We start from the raw sequence: 17505 nt of genomic DNA, 5'->3' as shown, positions 1-17505 counted from the left end.
CTCTCCTCTCCCTATTTCTCATTGCCTTTCCAGGATCATAGATTTTTAGAGAGAGAAAGTCTAAGACTTTAGAAATCATCAAGCCCAACCCTCATTTGACTGATGAGGAAACTGAGTCCAAGAGAAGTTAAATGCCTTGCTCAGGGTTGTACAACTAGTAAGTGGCAGAGCCAGTATTTGAATCCAGGTTCTCTGATTCCAAATCCAGTTTGCTTTGCACAGTACATGGCTTTTGGTAACTCCACAAAAAACATAGCTGCCAAAGTTGCATCTATCCTGAAATCATGGCTTATGGCCTTGGATTTTTGAGACTGTCTGCCATAACAACTTAAGCTAAATGCTAAAACCCAAGCAACAAATTTAGAAAAGTCCTCCTTACTGAATTTCAATTTTAAATAAACAAATCTTCAGCCACCTGGCTATTTGGAATGTTCTTGGACAATATTATGCCTGTGAAGAGAGAAAAAAGATGAAGCTGGTAGGGACCATCCTGAATTTTTATGGCAGGCTCAACTGCTTTTTCCGCTGCAAACTAAAGCCACATCAGTAATTAACAACCGACAAGTGAATCCCAATTGTCATCTTTTATATTTGTGAGGTTCATATAATGATATTCCATAGTAGCAAACATTTTTATAGTCTGACAACTACATGAAAAGTGTAGAGAATGCAAGATCCCACTGTTCTTAGTGCTGGATTCAATAAAACAAAGTCTGAAAACATTTTGGAAGGTTATTCTCTAGCAAGATGTCTCCTGTGCATATGTGAAAATAATGAAAGACCTTTGAATGGGGGAACAACAGAGATAACTTTGCTTGACAACCTGCTGTTCATTAACATCAAGGTAGGCATGAAACAGAGATGTGTATGCTTGCCAAAGGAATTTGCCACTGTCAAGGAGAACGTCCTCTGAAGAAACCATTTGGAAGAGGGACTGTCACTAGAATTAGCCAATTTAACCACTATGTGTCTTGAAGTTATTTCCTGGAGTCCAACTGTGGATTCTTTTGATTGATGTTTTGTTTTCTGTATTCAAAAGTTCTGAACAGTGTTCTTGTATTATTTCTTGCATTGTGGTATTCAGGTTTTTCATTTTATTGTATTCTTCTGGGAAACCTATGATTCTTAAATTGTCTCTGGGCCTCTCCTGTCTTCAAAATCATGACTTTTTCTTTTATAGAGGTCATGCATTCTTTTAACCTTGTTGTCTTTTGTTTCTCTTCTTTCTAATTGTCCTTCATGTCAGTGTTTTTGCATTCCAAATTAGTTATCCTCTTTTTAGCATTTTTGGAGAAATTCACAACTGTAGACTCAAGGTTTTTTTTTTCAATCTACTCATTATTTCTTCTGTGAAAGCTATGTATTCTAACATTTTTCCCTTTCAAGTTTTTTTCTCTTATCATTTTTGTTTCTCTTTTGAACCACTCTTGTTCCATGCTCTCTTGAGATTCCAAGATTTGTTTCCTCAGACATCGGTTCAACTTCTTTTGTCTCATAACATTTAAGAGAGCTTTTTAATTTCTTCGAGTATTTAGCATTTATTCTTCCTTTTAATTTTAATATCTTTTCTGTTGATTTATCTCTTTGCATTCTAGGTTTTTAGTTAAATTCTCTTTCTCTTGAAATGTTGGTGTTTCAGCTTTTCCCCCTTATATTCCTATGTGCACACTGAGTCCTCTCTCTTTGCTAGTGCGTACATGTCCATTCTACCTGCTTCAGCTTCTTCCCACACTGTAGAATTTAGTTTTGCTGGCCTTGATATCTTCCCTAAGTCACTTCTGAGAGGATAAGACTATCCCTTTCCTTCAGGCCCAGTGCAGCCACACACACTGAGCACCTACTAGTTGCTTTATTCTTTCATTCTCTGACTAGGCTTAATTAGCTTCTGCTTCTTTTACATGATTGTGGGATCAAGATGGGTGTTGTGGGCAAAATATTTATAGACTTGGGGATTCCTAACCCACCAATAGATGGAAGACAGCCCAATTCTTTACCCTTCATACACACATCATGTGACCAGGCAAAATCAATGTCTACTGCTTGCTACAATGGAATGGGGAATGGAAAGAGATTTGGGAACAACGTCTGAAGAGTTTCTACAGCAAGAGGGGACTCTCTGAGGAGGTCACAGATAGGTCCATGGGTCAGTTTATGCATCCTTGCCAGAACATGAAGGCAGGTGGGAAAGGGAGGCTGAGTATGAATAACAACAAGAACAACAACAATAATAATAAATAGCTAACATTTATATAGCACCTACTATGTGCCAGGGACTTGCTAAGCACTTTACAAATATTGTCTCATTTGATCTTCACAACAACCCTAGAAAGTAGGTACTATTATAACCCCCATTTTACAGTTGAGGAAACTGAGGCCAAGAGAGGTTAAAGTGACTTAATTAGGATCACATAGCTAGTAAGTGTCTGAGGCTGGATTTGAACTCTTGTCTTCCTGACTTCAGGCCCAGCAATGTATCCATTGTGATTAAAGATTAATGTTTCCAAGGGTTACTTTATAAGACTTCTGCTTTGTCAGGCTTTTCTCTTTCTTGTCCTGTGAATTCAGCTGTAAATGTTCTATGTCTCATACATAACTCCTCTTCTGAGATTTTTTTGAGATCATTAGGGACTAGAGAAAATGTTTACTCTTTCAGTTTGTTGGTCACATGACCTGGAAGTCAACAGGAAAGCTTTTCTATAGATGGTGAAATTCCCCAAATGTTTATGAATGACATTTTGCTAACTGAATCAAGTACCATGATGTTGCAAGGCCTTATAAGTAAGATTCATTATCTCTCAAAGGAGTTCAGCCTTCTATCCATACTAGAAAAACCAAGTAGATGAAGAATGCCTACCTTCCAGATTATCAGATCCATAAGAAGTATGGGAATACCAAGACTTTTTTCCATGGTGCCATATATAAAGGGCATTAACAATACTTGTCATCTATGAGCAACATAGAAACATCGAAGTTTAGTACCTAGTTAATGAGTTTGATTAGTTAAAATAGAAAGCTACCAAATGGCAAACTGAGTGAATTCCTTCCTAATTCCTCTTTTTTCTTACCTTCTCCCTCGGCTGAGAGGGTTCTTCATGCTGCTTGTTGCCAGTATAATTTATAGTATTTGCCCCAGTTACAAATTCCTAGAAACAAAGGCCCATATTTTAAATATTCATATTCATCCTGTGATGCTGAATGGCTATAAGCCATAGAATATCACAGTCTCTGAAGAATTAGAGTTGAGAGTCACCGAAAGGGCAATGAATATCATTAACAAAAAATTCTGCAAAAACACAGCACAAAGGATGTCATCAAAGGGATGTATAACTGGAAAATAAGGTTGGCCAATCAAATGATATGGACTCCACTGATCAATATCAATTATCAATATATAACATCTAGAGATCTAGAGAAAGGATCTGTACCATGTTGAGTAGAGTTCTTGTGAGTGAGGGATACAGACCAAAGTAAAGTTCAGTAGAAAGAGTGATGGATTTGGAGTCTAATGACCTAAGTTCAAACCTTGATTTCACTGCTTCCTACATGTTTGATTTTGAGCAAGTCACTTAACTTGAGCTCTAAGTCTCAAGTTCCTCATCTATAAAATGAAGGAGATAGATTAGATGAACAATGAAGTCCCTTCCAGTTTGAAATCTGTGATTTCATGTTAAGTGTTGCACAGACTGAGAGGCTGCGACTGTGTTGTTATCTGCACTGAAGAAGGGAGTAACCATTTCAATGAGATCACAGATCCATGGAAATATAAGGGTAAGGGGGTTCCAACCTGCCCCAATTAATATCATCACAAAAGGCTCAAATAGTTCAATGAAGCAGTGACAATGCAAACTAGGTGTGAGGGAGGGAGGGAATAAACATTTTTATGTTTATTCCTAGCACCTACAATGTGCTAAGCACTTTTATAAATATCACCTCATTTGATAATATGTGTGAACAAGTCCTTAATCAGTTTGAGAGGATTGACTGTGCTTTGATCACTGGGTAAAGACAGATGACACCCAAATAATACCAAGGCACCCAAATAAAAGAGGGAGAACCATGTCGCAAGTAGAGAGACCTGGACTAGTAACAGATCAGTCGTCCAACAGAGGTGCCTTGAGGAGTCAATCCTGAAAATTGTCATCAGTAATGCTACACACCACAGTGAACTCCAGGTAACTAAGTGGCACATTGGATAGAGTGCCAGGCCTGAAGTCAGAAAGACTCATCTTCTTGAGTTCAAATCTGACCTCAGACTCTTACTAGTTGTGTGACCCTGGGCAGGTCACTTAACCCAGTTTGCCTCAGTTTCCTCAACTGTAAAATGAGCTAGAGAATGAAATGGCAAATCACTCCAGTGGTTGCCAAGAAAACTCCAAATGAGGTCGTGAAGAATTGGACACAACTGAACAACAACCACAACAAACAGTGAATGTCATGAAGGTTCCATAAAAGGAGAAAGGACTTCCAGGGCCAGGGATCATAATATACCCCCATGTCACAAATGTTCTCTACACTTATTCCTCAATACCACTGTAATTTAAGTCTGAGTCCATTCTCCTCAGGGACTTTTTGCAAGCCCTCCCTAGTTGTGGGAGGGAATGTTTTTGTAATTACCATTCTTACCATCCCTTTAGTAAACATATTTGCTGGAAGCAGTTTTAGATCATTCACTGATAAATTGTGAAAAGTATACCATTGGAAGCTCCTTAAGAGGAAATTCTAGCCATTAAGGTTACCCCTAGAACCATGAGAAAGAGTGTGGACATATCCTCCAAATGCAAATGAGAGTTAAGGGATAACCCAGAAGAATATATTACAAATGTATCAAAATATATTTACATAACATTTTCAATATTTTAAAACACTTTTGCATCTGTTATCTTGGTGGTTTTTTTCTTCCTCTTAACTTTATTAGGTAGCTAGGGCAGGTAGTATCATCACCATCACTATGCCTGGCTAGAGAAGAGCAGGCTAGAGAGAAACAGGAGAGAGAGAGAGAGAGAGAGAGAGAGAGAGAGAGAGAGAGAGAGAGAGAGAGAGAGAGAGAGAGAGAGAGAGAGAGAGAGAGAGAGAGAGAGAGAGAGAGAAGAAAATTAGCTATACAAAGCTATTTTAGGTTGATAAACCCCCCAGAGAGTGATGTGGTGAAAAATCAGTTAGAAAGAAATATTGATGTCCATGCAAAAAGTTAATGGAGATTTCTTAGGTTGAAATAGCATGGAACCTCTTGTTCCTGACAGTTTTCTTTTTCAACCAAGATAGCCAGGCTGATTTTAGAGAAGAAAAAGGGAATAAAGATGTCAAAAGAACTGATTCCTTGATGTAAAAACTCATAAGGGAAGAAACTGTTTTTTTATCATAACTAGTTCTGTCACAAACAGAGCTGGATGAGACAAGACGTGGGAGAGATCTGAGAGAGGATACTATTGTTTAGAAGAGGCTAATATTTTAGATGAAGGGATTTCATAACAATAAAATGTTACAGTCACATTCCATCTCTGATGATTTATCAGGCTTCCCTGACTGAGCAATTCTCTTGATTCGATTTCAGAACAAGAGGTTATTGGACATATTTAAGAGAATATGATTTTTCTTTGGTTCAGTCTCTTCCCAGAACTAATCTCTGTATCTATAGAGGTATCAAAGAAAAGGGAGAGTCCTCAGAGATTGATGTAGTGAAGAGTCCTTGACGAAAGACAGAGACAGTCACACGCTTCTGGCAAGATCACCTACCTCCAGACCAGCATCTAATCAGAAACTAGCCGTGAAGTCTGAGATTCAGCTGTTTCTGAATTTATCAGCTGCCCATAGGTTCTGCTAGTGATTCCTAATTTGTGAGCTGGGGACCTCTTGGGGTAACTATAAAGTCCTTTCAAGAAGTACATCACATGAAATGATTTGAGTTAAGCAAACATTCCTTCCTTCTGCAGATAGAATAAATACTTTTCAACAGGTATAGATGTGTTAATTTTTTTCAACTGTATTCAAAGCTATTATGTACTCACACAATAAAATAACACATTCGCTTAAAAGCCTTACTGAATTCAAACAAGTTTTATGCCATTATACATTTTCTTAGCTAATGGATGTTAATAATATAGTCATTATTATGTGGGAAGTCTGTCTTTTTTTTTCACATTAAAAGGGGTCTGCATATTTGAAAAGATCCATTCACAGGAATATAGATTTAGACCAAACTATTAGGGGTGGGGAACCTGCAGCCTCAAGGCCACATGTGACCTTCTAGGTCCTCAGGTGCAGACCTTTGACTGAATCCAAACTTTGTTCTGGACCCCTGACTCTAGTTCAGTTCCCTGATTTTATAGAGCAGGGAAACTGAGATCCAGAGAGATGAAGTGACAAAGCCATACAGGTAGTGGCAGAGCCTATATTTGAACCCAGATGCTAAAAGTACAAATTCAGCACTCTTTTCATGGTAACACAAAACAGTAAGGACCAATTTAATTACAATATACCAATAAAACATTCAATCAATGAGCATTTGTTGGTCACCTATTACACTAGCACCATTGTGGTAAGTGCTTTAGGGTATGATAAGAAAATATTAAATGCTGTCCTTGTCTTCAAGGAGTTTACAGTCTAGTTTGGAACATGAATCATCTTAACAATTAGAGTCAGTATTGTATAGAACAAATTAATTGCTAAATGGTATGTTAGAGATTTATAAAGATTTCAGGGAAATAGGAGAGATTAATGTGGGCTCTAGTATGAATGAAAGCTCTTAGAGATTGTGGGAATTGAGCTAAACCACAGAGCATTGTCAAGATTTACCTAAAAGAGAAGGAGGCAGGATATTCCAGACTATGGCAGCAATAGAAGTAATGGTAGGAGAGCAGCATTTGGAGTCAGGAATCCTGGGCTTGGGTACTGACTCTACCACTATCATGAAACTCTACCAAAATCATGAAATGATTTTGAACAAGTAATCCAACCTCTCTCATACCCAGTTTCTTCAACTACAAAATGAAAGGGTTAAAGTTGATGATCTCAAAGGTCTCTTCCAACTGCTATAATCCATGACTGTAAATATCTAGGGTTTACAGCAGAGATCAGTGACCACAATGCCTTAAGTCACTGAGAAGGTAGTAGGAGTTTCCTTCCCTAGTAGTATTCCCTTTACCAATGAAAGCACAGATCTAGTCTCTATCTTCCTAAAATTACACTTAAAGGACTGTTGTTTGCAGAAATTTATACTACCTTCTTGAAATAGAGTCACATATTCTGTGTTGTTTAGAAAAATTGTGCTTGGAAAGTATCAAAAAGAGAATTTATTTGGCATTATATTTAAAAGATACTAATAGAAATGTCTAATGGAAATAGCTTCTTTTGTTAGAAAAAGAAATTTGAGGGGAACAAAGAGACATTCCTGACTGTCAGAACAATTAGTGAAAGAAAATCTAAGGAAATCAAATAGTAGGTTGTGTTTTTGAAAAAGACATTTCTATGGGTAAGGCTTTTGACTTTTTTTTGTTCTTAATTTCTCTGTCTCCACCTCTGTTTAGAGAGATGGAGGTCAATTTATTAATAGTTCTCTGGTTATGCCAATTTGTCAGTGAAGTAGGTTTCTTTTCAATCTTGCCTCAGATGTTATTCTTTGTTCACAGTGGTATGGTGATAATTCAGGAGGAAAAATCCTCGTTCGAAAAGTTGCTGGACAATCTGGATACAAAGGAAGTTACTCCAATGGAATTCGGTCATTGTCCTTGCCCCGGTGGAGAGAATCTTTCATAATCTCAGGTACCCTCAAAACTGCTGAAATATTTCTAAAGTTATGGTTAATGTCCCACTTTTCATTAAAAGCCTGATAGAGAATGGGGTGACTGGAAAAGAGAGTATTGTTCTTCCTGAGTGGCCCTAATAATCAGAATTATAAAATAATAGGTTTTAGTCATTATTCGATGAGCCTTATTTGAAAATCTGAGTAGACAGCAATTACTCTCTTCAAACATATAATAAGAATCTATAGATCCTATTTAAAGCCAGGCAAGTACATTTTAAAGATGTAAGTGTTGGAACTGATGTCTCAGTGTCTCAGAACTAAGACCTATTTCCCTTTAAACGTTCGACAGGTAAATAAAAAACAGATTACTAAATCTGCTCTTGGCAAAGAGATTGACCTAACATTAAAAATTTAACTTTTTTTTCTTTTAATATTCTGTTCATTTCACCCTTTTGTTTCCCTCAGTTACTAAATTGGCATTCACCAAGCACACCTGGCGTTCTGCTTTACCCTCAGCAAATGGCCTATTGGAGCTCACAGACCAAGAGGGGGAAGGGGTTTTAAAGGTCATGGTGCCCAACTCCTTCATATTACTAATGAAACTGAAGCCCAGAGAGATTAAGTAATTTGACCAAGGTCACACAGTTAGTTAGGACCCGAATCAGGATTTAAACTAGGGTCCTGTGACGCTGTTTATAATTCTTTTCACTCTATCAAGCTGCCTCGAGAAAGAAACTAGAATATAACCTTCATTCTGGAGGACTCTCTGGAAGTCCAAGTTGACTCTGGGACATAACTAAGGAGGCCAAAAAGTCCTTAGGCTCCTGGGAATATTTCAGGTACTTTGTAGAACCCCAGAATTAAGCGTAGGGTCTCTACAGGTCATAAATTATTTGTGAAATTTTAGAGCTGGAAGAGATCTTAAAGATTGGCAAGGTCCTTTTACAATGAAGAAATGAAGAGCCAAAAGCTTGAATTAACTTGCCCAAGGTCATACAATTAGTTAGTCACAGAGGGAGGATTAGAACCAGTCCCCAAACTCTCAATCCAGTTGTCCTTTCTGCAATACCATAAAGGAGCAAGGTATACCACACTTGAGCAAGATCAAGGAGTAGTAACAGGGCTAGAAAGGGCCTTTCAAGAGTATTCCAAACTAGAATAATCTCTTCTGTATGCCACCCCCAACCCCGGCCTCTCTGTACATCACCAGGACTCAGATTAGACCAGCGTCCAGCCAAGAGAAACCAAGATGAATTGCTATAATTCAGGGACTACGTTAAAATACTAATACCAGGAGAGCCAGAAAGTAGGACATAGAGAGATATGTCTGACCCATAAATATCTCGCATCTATTACCAAAAAGAGAGATGTCATCCTTGAATTCTTAACCTGGAATTTTCAAACTCCAACAGTAGTAGAATGAATGGCACCATTTCCATGGTGGGGGGGGTCAAGATTCTCAGGTCTTCACAATGAAAATCAATATGTTTAAATATTTACTTCACTGTAAATCCCAGGAACTATGCCTCAATCTCCCTACCTTCCATTTGGTGACACTGAAATGAAGATTTGGGGGATTTCTTGCCTTTGTTTTGTGAATGTTAAATATTTGTGTCTCTGAAACAAGGAAAAGGTCTCTTCTACATGGCTGAGTTAGAGGTTTGCACTGTGGCATGAAGGTATAAATTGACTGGCAGCCCAAATAATCGTAATCATTAGGCAGTCACATGGTCACCTCTAGCATGGTGTGAACCTTTGGCTTTCTGCCAGCCAGTTTATCTGGATTATGTCAAGATTCTCACTTGAAAGCTGAGATGCGTCAGTGACCTTTCTTTGAGTTTTTATTTCTAATTTTCACACTTCATTGTACTCTTCTAATTAATACATGGAGGTTGGCTTGAGGAGGGAGACATGGGTATTTTTGTCAGCAGGATGTTTCCACACAATTCAGGAAAGGGTTGGCTATGTGATTCCCTCAAGAGTTTTTAATATTACCCATCTGCTTCCTGGTCTATGCTACAGAAGGCTGAGATCAGATTCCTTTGCCTTTTGAGTAGTACATAGAAAATGAGATGCTATATTTTCTTAGCTCTCCAGTGGGTATGTATGTGCACAAGGGCACTTAAATAAGACAGAAAAGAAAAATAAAAAGATTTGTAGTCTATATCGTGTGATGGGGGCCTGGAAATCTTAGCCCCCTGCTCACCAGATCATTTTTTTATGAGCTGAAACTATTCACAAAATTTTCACAGAATTTCAGAGTTGAAAAGGACCTCCGTGACTCTCTAACCCAACCCATTTCAAGCTTCTTGTCTCATCCCATTTCAGTGGTATTCGAGTAGCCTGAAATAGCACTGGACTCCGAGTCTACAGACCTGAGTTCAAATCCTGGGTCTGACGCCGTGAAATACCTTGGACAAATCACTTCACCTCTCAGGCCTTAGGTTTTTACTGTAAAATGAGGGGGCTGGGTTAACTCCAACTCTAAATTTAAGATTCTATTAAGCTTGACTATGTTACATCCCTATTCAAAAATCTTCCACAGCTCTCTCTTTCCTCCAGACAGTATCTTTCCAGACTAATTTCATATTACTCCCCTTCATAAACTACACTGGAGCAGCCAAATGGATCTCCTTGGCTTTCCACAAACAGAGCATGCCTTCTCTACCTCTGCCTAGACATCCTCAGCCCCTTAGGATCTCTAACTTCCTTCAGAGCTCAGATCAGGTACCAGCTCCTAAGACAAATTTGTTTTATTCTCCCAGTCCCCATACTCCGTGTTGTCATTGCTTTTGGTCTCCTCAAATTAACCTAATCCATCAGTAAACATTTATTAAGCTTCTATTTGCTTGCTTATATACATGTTATATCTCATTATTGAAATGGATAGACTGGAAGGGGGGGGAAGATCCTATGACCCTAAGTATTTAGTCTACAGTGATAGTTATGAGCTTTGTAAACAAGCATATAAATCACCTAAGGGTGACTTTGGGGAAGCAATAAGGTTTGTCTTTAGCATTCCTAGGTTGCCCATTCTCCATACATTTTTTTTAGCTTTCTCTTTGCCCTTCTCTGTTGCCCAAATGTCTTCGTAATCTTCTCCTCTCTCCCCTCAAACTGCCTAGGAAAACCTACTCCTAGGAAAAGATCTGAAATTCATTCACCATGAGGTCAATGTAAAGGTTACAGCTTAAAATGTTCTCCTTCCTGAGAAGGGTTTTCATTTTAACAGAGATTAAAGCCTTAAATGGAATTTCAGACAGTAGCTAGTGACTGAGGAATATATTTGGGATTCCATCATGCTTCCCAGAACTTCTGAAATCATAGATTGTAGGAGTCACCTACCCTGACCCTGATCACAAGGCTACTCTCTTCTTTTGAGGAGTAAATTAGAATGTTGCAACTAGAAAAGATCTTAAACGAAATCATTTTACAAATTAGAAACTAAGACTTACTTCTGTAGAGTGATTCACCCAACTTCATACAGCTGATGTGTAACAGAGCCTAAACTCAACTCCAAGTACAGGAGATATCCTTGTACTCCATTGCCTCTAAGGACCACTTTCCCTTCTCCTAGGAGAATATTAATTCTTAGGATTTTAGGATTTAGAATTGGAAAGAACCTTAGAGAACATTCAGTCCAACTCCCCCATTTTCTGTGTGGAAAATTCAGGCCCCAAGAAGATAAGTACCCAGAGACACACAGGCAATGTGTAGCAGGAACAGAGTTTGAACCCACACCCTCTGATCCCAAATTCGGTATTTTTTTTTACTACTCTGAGCTATTAATAAATACCAGAAGTTAGCATTCTTCACTGCTCATCAGACATTAAAAGTCCTTGCTAGGTAGTGGAGAATGGTTATTTTTTCATCTTTTTCATTTGGGACTTCTTTAATGTCATGTAGTGCTAATGAAACAAAGATGTTTGCAAAGATGAGAGGGGAAGGCAGTGTTACTGTGCAAAGGGTGCTGGATCATAGGACCTGGGTTCAAATCCTAGCTCTGCTACTTACTAGCTGTATGATGTTGGCCAAATCATCTGAGCTTCAGTTTCCTCATCCGCAAAATGAGGCAGTTGGTCCAAATGGTCTCTTAGCCCTTTCCAGCTCTAGCTCCAGTATTATGAATCCTCCTGGCTCTAAATTTATGATCCTGTGATTATCCTATAACCAACTTCTGAATAAGGTCTATCCATCTATTATCTAGAAGTGTAGTTTATTGCTTGCTTTCATTTATCTACTGAAATTAAACACCTAAAACTGTATACAAATACCTAAGTTTACATACCATGTTTCCATTAGTCAAGATTGGCACTTAATGTTTAATCATTTCCAGTTGCAGGGATTTCATTGTTCCTATTCACATCTTCCTAATAAAGTAAAGCCTATGTGAGAAAACTAAATGTTTCTTTGGCTTTGATATTTGTTTTTAATAGCTCTGCCCAAGATGGGTTGGCTTTGTGCCTTCTTAGCGTAGATAACTCCAAAGAATGGTAGCAGGATCAATTAATATAGAGGATCAGCTAAAAACACCTCCTGGAGAAATAATCATCAACTCTTTCTTTTTTGCAGAAGGTAAACAAAAAAGAGGAGTGACCTACCCATCAACTCTTGAATATTCATCTCCTAAAAGCTCGGTTGCTAAAGCAGGTAAGTGATTGATTCCTGTATGACTCCAAGGACAGTTCCTGATCAATCGGCTTGTTTTCCCCCCAACACAGTTCATAAATAAGCAGTATGAGGTTTCTTGGGATGGTCTCAAAATCAATATCCTAACACTGGGGTTCCCCTGAACCCAAGAAGATTTTAGGATGTAAGCACTTTGAGGGCAGGATTATTCCATTTTTGTCCTTGTATATCTCTAACATCTAGCACAGGCCTATAATCAGTTGTTAAGTTGTTTTTCGTGGGATCTGTGACCTCCTTTAGAGTTTTCTTGGCAGAGATACTGGAGTGGTTTGCCATTTCCTTCTCCAGTTCATTTTATAGATGAAGAACTGAGGCAGAGTTAAGTGTCTTGTCTAGGGTCATACAGCTAGTAAGTATCTGAGACCTAATTTGAACTCAGGTTCAGGCCTGGTGCTCTATCCACTGCACCACCTAGCTGCCCACAACTAGTAGCACAGGCCTGTAACCTTGTAGTCACTTAATAGGGATAGGCACTGGACATGAAGAAATCCCCTCTACCAAGTCCAGTTAGCACATTCTCTGCAAATTATAGCCTTAGACAGTTGCCTGGAGCACTCAGTAGGGACTTGTTCAGGACCAAACAGCCCAGGACTACATAGCCATTTGTGTTAGAGGTGAGACCTGAACCCAAGTCTTCTTGGCTCCAAGGCTGGCTCTGTATACATTGCACCAGGCTGCCTCTCCTTAGTTAATTACTGTTTGGTAATTGATTGACTGATTTTAATATGTGCCAAGAACATGGGCACAGAGATGGTGGTACCTTTTGTGTTTTATATGCATAGCAAATGTGAGAATGTTTTCTGTTTGTCCCCAACTCTGAGGCTGGCAGCATTTCTGTTGCTGTCCAACTGGATTAATGTTGCCTTGGATTTTATCGTTTTGTTACATTTCATTTCTGGCTACTTCACATTTATGCTAGAGCTCTGTTTCCTGGAAATCCAGTAGCTACACTGGAATTTAAAAAAAAAAAAGGCTAAATCTACCCAGACACCCAGAGAGAGAGAGAGAGAGAGAGAGAGAGAGAGAGAGAGAGAGAGAGCGAGCAGAGTGAAAGCACCTACCTGGTCAGTGTGACAAAAGTTCAAATAATTCAGGCTGAAAAAACATACCTGGCCTGGCCTCCCTGAGAGTCACAAAGTAGACCCATTTGTCAGTTCCTGTCATAGAGCTGTTGAAAGAGAACAAAATACCACCTGATTTTTAGACTTCCTGTGTGATATTTATTTGATCTGGCAAACATTTGTAAAACACTTACTATGTGCCAGGCACTGCAAGATAGAAAGATGTCCTTAATGAACATTTTACTGGAATTCTATATCTACTCCCACATCAGCTCAAAGAACAACATTCACATAACCGAATCCATGTAGGGGAAGATGTTTGCTTTATGCAATTCATTTTTCAGGTACCTGACCTGAGATAAAGATAGGTATTCTAACTTCCTATCTTAAGTGAGTATCCTTGAAGAGAAGGTGGAGAAAAGGTTGGAGGAGCCTATCAATAGCCTGAGGGTTGGATTATAAAATCCATTTCACCTTTAAACTCCTCCTCAAGGGCAGGAACCATGTTCTTTTGTACTTTTAGCAAGGCACTTCACCCTTTTGTCTCTCAATTTCCTCATCTTCAAAGTGATCGGGTTGGACTAGATGGTCTCAAAGGAACCTTTCAGTTCCAGATCTGTGATCCAGTGGTTCTAGACAGAATCTAATGCTCAGCTGTATCCACTGGTCCTAACATCTGTGTTACTGAGAGACTGGCAGCCAAAAGGAGATTTGTTGATGGCATCAAAGAATTTCAGAACTTTAAAGATGGGATGGACCTTCAAGACTATCTGGCCTAGGGGCAGCTAGATGGCACAGTGGATAAAGCACCCGTTCTAGAGTCAGGAGGACCTGGGTTCAAATCTGGCCTCAGGTTAGCTGTGTGACTCTAGGCAAGTCACTTAACCCCAACTGCCTTGCCAAAAGAAGAAGAAAAAAAAAAGACTATCTGGTCTAGACTTGTTGCCTTACAGATGAGGAAGGAAAGTGATTCTCAGAGAGGATTTTCCCAATTTCCTGCAAATAGTAGCAAAAGGCCCAAGAAAAAGCAATAGGTTAAATGCTACCTCACAGTCTGCCCACATTGACTTTCTCTTCTACCTAACAATTGCCTGAAAAGATTGATAAAATTGCTTTCTAGCATGAGTATCTGTATAAATATATCTTTCCCAAGAGTTTATTAAGTAAATACTTTGTGCCAGGCAAAGTACTAGGTGATGGGAATACAGAGGTAAAAATGAAAGGGTCTTTGCCCTCAAGGAGCTTACATTTTATCAGGGGAAAAATGTACACACACACACACACACACACACACACACACACACACACACACGCCAATTAAATACAAGTTAATTGGGGGGAGAATAGCTACTAATAGCGGAAGGCATGAAGAACAGTCTCATGCAGTTGGTGGAACGTCAACTGAGCTATAAGGAAAACTAGGATTCTAAGAACTAGAGAGGTCTTAGTGGATCACCCAGAGTTGCAAGATTCTGTGAGTCATATTTTAATTCAACAAGAAGGTGTCTCCTCTAGCCTACAAGAATGTCTGTTTAAAGTTTTCATCCATTCAAGCTAAAAACTGCAGTAAAAACCACAAAAATACAGTCCTTAGCAACATTCTTCCTTGAGCAAATGAATTCTCTTAAATTCAGAGAGTCAAATCCTGTTGGGTGGGCTTGCAAGCTTCATTTATTCACCCATTCATTCTATAAACATTTATTAAATACCTACTGTGTGCCAGGCACTGCACTAGGCACTGGAGAAATAAAAAGAAAACAGCTCCAGCTCTCCAAGAGCTTACATTCTACTAGTCATATTATCAAGAACAAGCAATTAGATAGCAGGGGCCAGAGTGGATGAGCAGCTCTTTACGTTGCAGCTGGCACCTGCCTCCCATGTTAACAGGTAAATTAAGATTTCAACATAAGGGATGAAAACACACTTCTGTTGGAAAGTGATGCCACTTGAGTGGAAAAGGTCTTAACTTGCACAGAAGACTAACATTATGTGAGATTTCAATCCTCTCTGTCAGGCTGTCAGAAGTCCATAATGTGGGCAGCTGTAATTTGGTTAGGCTCCATGGCTACGCAGACCAGATAAAAATAGATAAGTGCTGGTTTACAAAAATCCACCAAAACTATGTGAAATCATGTGCTTCATTATCCGCAAACAAAGGGAAAGGACATGAGTTGTTGGTGCAGATCGCTGGGCAAGAGTGCCCAATGCCAAAGTTGCAACCACCCCCAACCCCAACCCCCTTTTTGTGTTTGAATTTCCTCTGTCTGGAATTCAGACAATGAATCTAAAAAGCAAGGGGTGGGCTTCCCAACTACTCTGCTATGTATAATGCATTATGTCTGCTATCCTCATCGTTGGTACCCAGCTAAGTAGTACAGCTTAAGGCTGCTGTACCCTCATGACAGCAGATCCTGGAGAAAATTTGTGTGACCTCAAACTGCTAATTTTTATGTTGTCCTATCTGTTTGTTTCTCTAACTCTTGAAAAGATTCCCTTTGACCTCATGCCATGCTTGCAGACCTGTAACTGACGTGAGGCAAAGGGTCCCAGGAAACCAAAATTTGGAAGGCATTTTTAGCACTTCTTTTAATAGCACAGAAAAAAAATTAGTTAAGCACCTAATAATTAGAAATAATTAATCAAAATACAAAGGTGCCAGATGACAAGGTACTCCTCAAGTTCCTAGATATCTCACTTCATGCATTCACTCATGCTTCTTGTAAAATAAAAATATAATTGTTTACTTAGACAAAATCACAGAACTAGTAGACTTCCCCTTTCTCCTTAAAAATCATGAACTACAATCATATAAAGCAAATGCTCCTAAACTCCTAAGAACAAATATTATATTTTGTTACAAACTTAAACTGTTATTATCTTCTTCAAATGTTGCTTTGTTTTCTTTCTTTCCCCACCCCAGGTCATTTTCGTAGCATCTGGCTGGTCTAATTTGTTTCAGCTGCTAACATTGGGAGAATTCTTAATTATAAAACCTGTCTTTAAGATTTACTCTTTGAAGTTTTCATCTTTTTTAAGTAATTAAAAATATCACAAATTCAGTACTGCCTGTACACAGGAGAAACACTAACTGACCTCTAAAGGTTATGGCCAAGCCTGTGATCATCTCATTCTATGGCACCATGTTCAGATATATAGTACTCTATTAGGAATGAGCAACAAATGAAATACCTGCTTCTTGTATTGACTAGATTTAATTACCATCAAAGCCAAATTTTGGGTTAAAAACAGATGATTTATTTCTTTATGTAAATGCTAACTGCATTGCCCCAGCTGATGAGGATATCAGAGTGGAAGTGGAGAAAGTGTCCCAATTTGGGTCAGTTGATCTGGAATGCCCTTACCATACTCCTCCTCCTGTTCCACACACAATGGTACTATATTTGGGGATGTGGTTCAGTTAACATTTCTCGAAAGTAGCATGGTCAAGTGGTGTCTAAGAAGGGGAAAATATGTGAAAAATGTATGTTCATATATATTTAACCTTAAAGAGAATGCATTTATTTCATATCTGTAATATATGCCCTCTATTTTGACACCACTTCAGAAAACCTTATCATCCTGCAAAATCCCACCAATCTTAGTACTCCATCTCCTCACTGCCCTCTGCCCCTCAGATTGAAGGGTGGAGCCATAAATTTCAAAATCACTATTTAAGGAGGAAGCTTGGCTGAAAGAAAACATCTCATTTCTTCTCTGGCTGTACTACTCTGGGATATCTTTGACTTCTTTACCATGCCCCCACATGAGGTACCTTCTTCTTCTCCTTTTCTGCTTCCTTTTGTGTATTGTCTTCTCCCATTAGGTTATAAGCTTCTTGAGGGCAGGGACTTTTTTAAAAAACATATTTGTATCCCCAGTGCTTAGCACAGTGCCTGGCACATAGGCACCTAATGAGTGTTTGTTGACTATTACTTGACTATGTCACTCTGTACAAAATATATATATATGTATGTATGCATGTAAATACTAGATATATCTACATACACAAACACA

The 17505-nt window shown here is 38.8% G+C and overlaps 1 protein-coding gene across 1 annotated transcript in view; it reads left to right on the top strand.

Moving 5' to 3' along the window:
• Positions 1–17505, top strand: part of VIT (vitrin) — a 149231-nt gene that overhangs the window by 68123 nt on the left and 63603 nt on the right. The window contains exons 5-7 of the mRNA XM_078149774.1: position 660; positions 7626–7758; positions 12314–12391. Coding sequence (XP_078005900.1) covers position 660; positions 7626–7758; positions 12314–12391 — 212 coding nt within the window. The remainder of the gene's footprint in view (positions 1–659; positions 661–7625; positions 7759–12313; positions 12392–17505) is intronic.

This window comes from Phascolarctos cinereus, unplaced genomic scaffold (assembly GCF_003287225.1).
Source record: "Phascolarctos cinereus isolate Bilbo 61053 unplaced genomic scaffold, phaCin_HiC Scaffold_2;HRSCAF=192, whole genome shotgun sequence".
NCBI classification, from domain to species: Eukaryota; Metazoa; Chordata; class Mammalia; order Diprotodontia; family Phascolarctidae; genus Phascolarctos; species Phascolarctos cinereus.
This window is presented reverse-complemented; position numbering and strand designations above follow the sequence as displayed.